Genomic DNA, 6,082 nt, shown 5'->3' on the forward strand with positions numbered 1-6,082 from the left:
GGAATACCTCCCAAACAGGGCTGGCTCTAGGCACCAGCAAAACAAGCTGGTGCTTGGGGCGGCACATTTTTAGGGGCGGCATGGCCGGCGCCAGAATGCCGCCCCTAAAAATGTGCCCCGGCCTCCCTAGCTCACCTCCGCTGCTGCTGCCATGGCGCGCGAAACAGCTGATTCGCGTGCCACTACTCGCCCTCCCTCCCAGGCTCTCAAACCTGGGAGGGAGGGGGAGATCACGAGCGGCCGTTTCGCACGCCGCTGCTCCCCCTCCCTCCCAGGCTTGGGAGCCTGGGAGGGAGGGGGAGAAGCGGCGCCCACACCGCGGCCACTCGGAGTCTCCCCCTCCCTCCCAGGCTCTCAAACCTGGGCGGGGGGGGAGACTCCGAGTGGACTCGGCGCAGGCGCCACTTCTCCCCCTCCTTCCCTCCCTCCCTCCTAAGCTTGAGAGCCTGGGGGGAGGAGACAGGGCTCGGGATTTGCAGAAGGTGCGGAGTTGAGGCGGGGCCGGGGGTGGGGTAATTAAAGAAAGGGGGGGGGCGGTGGCCAAAATGGTTTTTGCTTTGGGCGGCAAAAATCTTAGAGCCGGCCCTGCTCCCAAAGCACTACACTATCCATCTGCTCTTCCCCCTACATTCCTTCCAGCTTCCTACTAGTCCCCACAACACCTCTCTTCAACGTAGTCCCTCACTAATTTTGTCTTTCTATTTAGCCAGTCTCTAATAACACATTCTCTCAGCCACAATAACGTTCAGGAAGCCTGTGCCAAATTGATATGGAGAGTTGTACTATTGTCTGCAAGTACTACAGCTTGTACCCCTCCAAGACCTGGGATAGAACCCAGGAATCCTGACTCCCAACATTCCTCTGATGTCTAGCAAATAGTTGTGTAACTCACTGGCACAATGTGTCTCCTCCCTTTCTAGTGGTTTACATCTCTCAACCTTCAGACCTGTGCATGTGTGAGAAGAGATCAAAAGGGGGATCTGTGTTGTTGGTTGTCATATTTCATAGAATCATAGAATATCTGGGTTGGAAGGGACCTCAGGAGGTCATCTGGTCCACCCCCCTTCTCAGAGCAGGACCAATTCCCAACTAAAGCATCCCAGCGAGGGCTTTGTCAAGCCTGACCTTAAAAACCTCTAAGGAAGGAGATTCTACCACCTCCCTAGGTAACCCATTCCAGTGCTTCACCACCCTTCTAATGAAAAAGCTTTTCCTAATATCCAACCTAAACCTCCACCATTGCAACTTAAGACCATTACTCCTTCTGCCATCTGGTACCTCTGAGAACAGTCTAGATCCATCCTCTTTAGAACACCCTTTTAGGTAGTTGAAAGCAGCTATCACATCCCCCCTCATTCTTCTCTTCTGCAGACTAAACAATCCCAGTTCCCTATGCCTCTCCTCATAAGTCATGTGCTCCAGCCCCCACTGTGTGAATCAAATTGCCAGAGTGGCATATTTGGCTCAGTTACAAAGCAGGTTTCATAGTTAAAATGTTTCCATCAGCTTTTATTTGGGCTTTCCTGTGTCCACCCCCACCAAGACTGGCGTTCTCAAAGAGCCTCAAGGAGTTAGGCATCCAGATTCAACTTACTTTTCATGGTGGTTAAGGGCCTAATTCCTTGAGGCTGATTTGAAAATCCTGATTGAAATGTCTAATTTGCAAACTCGGGACCAAGTAGACAATATTTCACAGAAATTTTACTGTCCAATTACTATGCTCCCCACTGTGAGAGCCTAGCCCATCACACTTGACCAATGTGGACAACCTTTACTGGGGCATGTTGTCTCACGGAAGGGGGCGGGACTGCTCACATAAGAGAGGATTATTCATCTGCTTTGGGACAGCAGGATGAGGCCCTTGCTGGGTACAGGAGGACCTCTCAGTCATGCAACTCAATCATCTCTCAGAGAGGAGAGAACTCCTATGAGCTAAGCAGGCTGATTGCATCAGGACTGGTTTTCGTGCTGTCTGTGTTGCAAACAGCAGGAACTCCCCAGAGTCAGCCAATGGAAAACCCCCCTCAGAAGTGGCATCAGGGGAGACACAATCTTCTCCTGCAAAGGATACAAATACTAAACTGAAGGTAGGACAAGAAGGAATCAGTTCTAATTGCATCAAGGCAGATTTAGGTTAGATATTAGGAAAAACTTTCTAACTCTAAGGGTAGTTAAGCACTGGAACAGGTTACCAAGAGAGGTTGTGAAATCCTCATTTTCAGAGGTTTTTAAGGACAGGATAGGGATGATCTAGGTTTACTTGTTCCTGCCTCAGCATCGGGGGCTGGACTAGATGACCTCTTGAGGTCCCTTCCAACCCTACATTTCTATGAGGAGGCAACCACACCCCATCAACAGAGGGAGGAGAACATGGTCCAAGTGAGATCTCGGCACCTGCTCATCCCATCTCTTTACTGAGAGAACCAAATTTGTGTGGAGAAATGAAAGAAGAATCTGAATCCTGGTCACCAAATCCTGAGAGATCCAAGCAAGACTGGAGGCTGAATATCCTGTGGTTGAAGGTGAGTGTTATCCCTCATACTGCTGCTGCCACACACTAAGATAAAGCCTGCCATGCAGTGCTGTCAAAGGACTGAGCAATCAGTGGTGATTCAGTCTCGCCTTCCCCCAGAGATGCCAGTCAGTATTAATATTGCCATGTAACCGACAGGGGGACTGAGGCATAGAGACGGGAAATGTCTTCCTGTTGCTCACCATCATTGGTGGAACTTGGAACAGAATTATAGAATCTAGAGACAAGAAAGGAAAACTCTGTCCCCTCCAGGCCATCTCTCTGCCAGGACTGGCCCCAATAGTACATTTATTAGTGTTTGCTCCACTTTTCTTTTAAATAACCCAATCAATGAAGAACATAGGGATTTCCAGACTGGACCAGATCCCAGGTCCATTGATCCCAGTCTCCTGTCTCTGACAGTGGCAGCTCCAGAGACTGCAGAGGAATGTGTAATAAAGCTGCAGTAACACTTGTGGAATGATGTGCCCCCCACATCAGATCTCATCCTGATCTCTAATAGTTAGAGATGGGCTTAAACCGTTAACTCCAATGTATAAGATCCCTTCCAGAACTATTGTTAAACTCCAGATAGAATCATAGAAATGTAGAGCTGCAAGGGTCCTTGAGAGGTCGTCTAGTCCATCCCCCAGTGCTGAGTCAGTACCAATTATACCTAGACCATCCCTGGCTGCTGTTTGTCCAACCTGTTCTAAACACTTCCAGTGACGGGGATTCCACAGATCACCTTGGTAACTTGTTCCAATGTTGAACTATCCTTATAAATAGTTTTTCCCCCCCAAATATCTAACCTAAATCTCTCTTGCTGCAGAGTAAGCTCAGACTTCTTATCCTACCTTCAGTGGACGTGGAGAACAATTGATCACCATCCTCTTTATAACAGCCCTTTACATATTTGAAGACTATCAAATCCCCTGTAAGTCTTCTTTTTTCAATACAAGAAAACATTTAAACTTTTTGAGTTTTTTTCCTCTTTTTTTTCCCATTTATCACTGGGCGCAATAAAATGAATAGTGACATTCCCCCCCACCCCACCCATATCTTCCCCTGCTTTTATTCTTTTTTTCTTTTTGCCATGCAATACATTTAAAAATAAATCCTCATCTTTTTAAAAATTACCGAATGGCAAAGTATCAGACTTTCATTTTTCCTTTTAACTCTCAGTAACTTTTTCAAAGTTGTGGAAGTTCAGAGTGGGAAATGGAAAAAAAAAAGATAAAAAGGAATCGTGAACAAAAAATAAAATACCTCAGACATGATGGATGGCATATTTTCTGAATCATGTGAGTTTATATCTCTTGTAAATGTACAGCTTTGTTAATGTAGCTGACAATGGGGATTTTGATCATTCAATATTCAGAATCTCACTAAGCAGTTTGAATCAACAATATTCCTTGGTAAAGAAATCCAAAAGTTAATATGTGATGATCACAAAGCAGCATAAAAACTGATCTACATGGTAGAGTATAAATGAACTCTCACATTGACTACCTAAAAAGGCTTAGCAGGTGAGGGCTTGGACTGGCACCACAACCACATACATGGAGCGTTGGTTTCTGTCAGGGACAAAGGAAGTTTCTGAAGTCCAAACAAGCCGATTCTCAGCCAGTAAAATTGTGAGGTGTGTTACGAGCCCAAATGAGTCTGTCTGAATTCAGGAAAAAAGAAGAACAGGAGGACTTGTGGCACCTTAGAGACTAACAAATTTATTAGAGCATAAGCTTTCGTGGACTATAGCCCACTTCTTCGGATGCATCCGAAGAAGTGGGCTATAGTCCACGAAAGCTTATGCTCTAATAAATTTGTTAGTCTCTAAGGTGCCACAAGTCCTCCTGTTCTTCTTTTTGCGGATACAGACTAACACGGCTGCTACTCTGAAACCTCTGAATTCAGGGAATCCAGTGCCTACACCTTCATTTGCCAGACTCCTCCTGGTGAACTGGTTTCCTCACTACACACCACTAGTGTCAGCTTTTTGGAGCAGAATGAAGGGAGCAAGGCTTAATCTATTGTTAAACAAATTAGGGTCTTTACATAAATCTGAGCTTGCTTTAGCAGCATGTTTGTGTGTCAGTTTTTCTCACTCACTCTCAGATATCCTCAGCCTCCATTGTCTCACTCCCAGCCTATCAGCCTATGTGCACAGCCCAGTACTTGGGCAGGTGACATGAAGGAAAGGGAACACTTGAACATTAATGCTTTTAAATTAATAATGTGATACTCACGTTTAACAAATGCTGTTCTTGATTTATTGTAGTGTTTGCTTCATTTCCGCCATGGCAGACAGAGAACAGGGAAATCAAACCTCCCTCACAGAATTCATCCTCCTGGGATTTGGGACTGTCCCCAAACTGCAGATCCTTCTCTTTCTTCTGTTCCTTGTGATTTACATTGTGACCATGGCCGGGAACATCCTCATTGTTGTGCTAGTTATGGCTGATCTGCACCTTCACACCCCCATGTACTTCTTCCTGGGGAACTTGTCCTGCTTGGAGACCTGCTATACCTCCACCATCCTGCCCAGGATGCTGGCAAGTTTCCTGACTGGGGACAGAACCATTTCTATTGGTAGCTGCATCACACAATTTTACTTTGTTGGTTTCCTTGCAGCCACGGAGTGTTATCTCCTGGCAGCGATGTCTTATGATCGATATCTAGCGATATGCAAACCACTGCACTATGCAACCCTTATGAATGGCAGTTTCTGCCTCCAGCTAGCAGCTGGGTCTTGGATAAATGGATTTCTAGCTATTATCATAGTAGTTTCTCTTATGTTACAATTAACTTTCTGTGGCGCCAATGAAATTGATCATTTCTTCTGTGAATCTACACAAATAATAAATCTCTACTGCAATGACATCTACCAGGTGAAGCTTGTAATCACCATTGCGGCTGCTTTATTTACCCTGCCCCCATTTGCTTTAACTGGGACATCCTACATTTGTATCATCTCCACTATCCTGCGAATCCCTTCCACCACTGGGAGGCAAAAGGCCTTTTCTACTTGCTCCTCTCACCTCATTGTGGTGACAATTTTCTACGGGACTCTGATCATTGTGTATCTGCTACCAAAAACCAACACACTCAGAGACCTCAACAAAGTGTTCTCTGTCTTCTACACAATTCTGACTCCTATGGCCAATCCCTTCATATACAGCCTGAGAAACAAAGAGGTGAAAGAGGCTCTGAGAAAAATGGTCAGTAAATGTGTAGATTTTATAAGAATTCAGAAATGCTACTGAATTTTTTGAAAGAGAAAATAATGATGAGTGCAGCTGATTTACACTTTAAAGCTCAGAGGTGGCGTAGCCCTTACTTCATTCTAGGTCTTTGGTAGTGTGAACTTGTAACGCTTGAGGATGTGCAAAGATTTGAAACCGTAAGATCAATCAGAACCAGGATCTTTGTGTTCAAAATAAAATTGAACTTTATTTTCCTTGTTGATTGTGAGTAGATATTTTGGTGAATTCCATAGACTAAAACAAAGTAAGAATGTAAAATAATGACTTAGGGCTGGGTCCACAAAGGGACTTAGGCATTGCAAGGCCT

The 6,082-nt window shown here is 45.2% G+C and overlaps 1 protein-coding gene across 1 annotated transcript; it reads left to right on the forward strand.

Moving 5' to 3' along the window:
- The first annotated feature begins 4,806 nt into the window (after positions 1–4,806).
- Positions 4,807–5,775, forward strand: LOC112061097 (olfactory receptor 10A7-like). Its single transcript, XM_024113675.2, has one exon. The coding sequence runs from the start codon at positions 4,810–4,812 to the stop codon at positions 5,773–5,775; it is 966 nt and encodes a 321-aa protein (XP_023969443.2). The 5' UTR covers positions 4,807–4,809.
- The last annotated feature ends 307 nt before the right edge of the window (positions 5,776–6,082 follow it).

The sequence above is a fragment of the Chrysemys picta genome, chromosome 12 (assembly GCF_011386835.1).
Source record: "Chrysemys picta bellii isolate R12L10 chromosome 12, ASM1138683v2, whole genome shotgun sequence".
NCBI lineage: Eukaryota > Metazoa > Chordata > Testudines > Emydidae > Chrysemys > Chrysemys picta.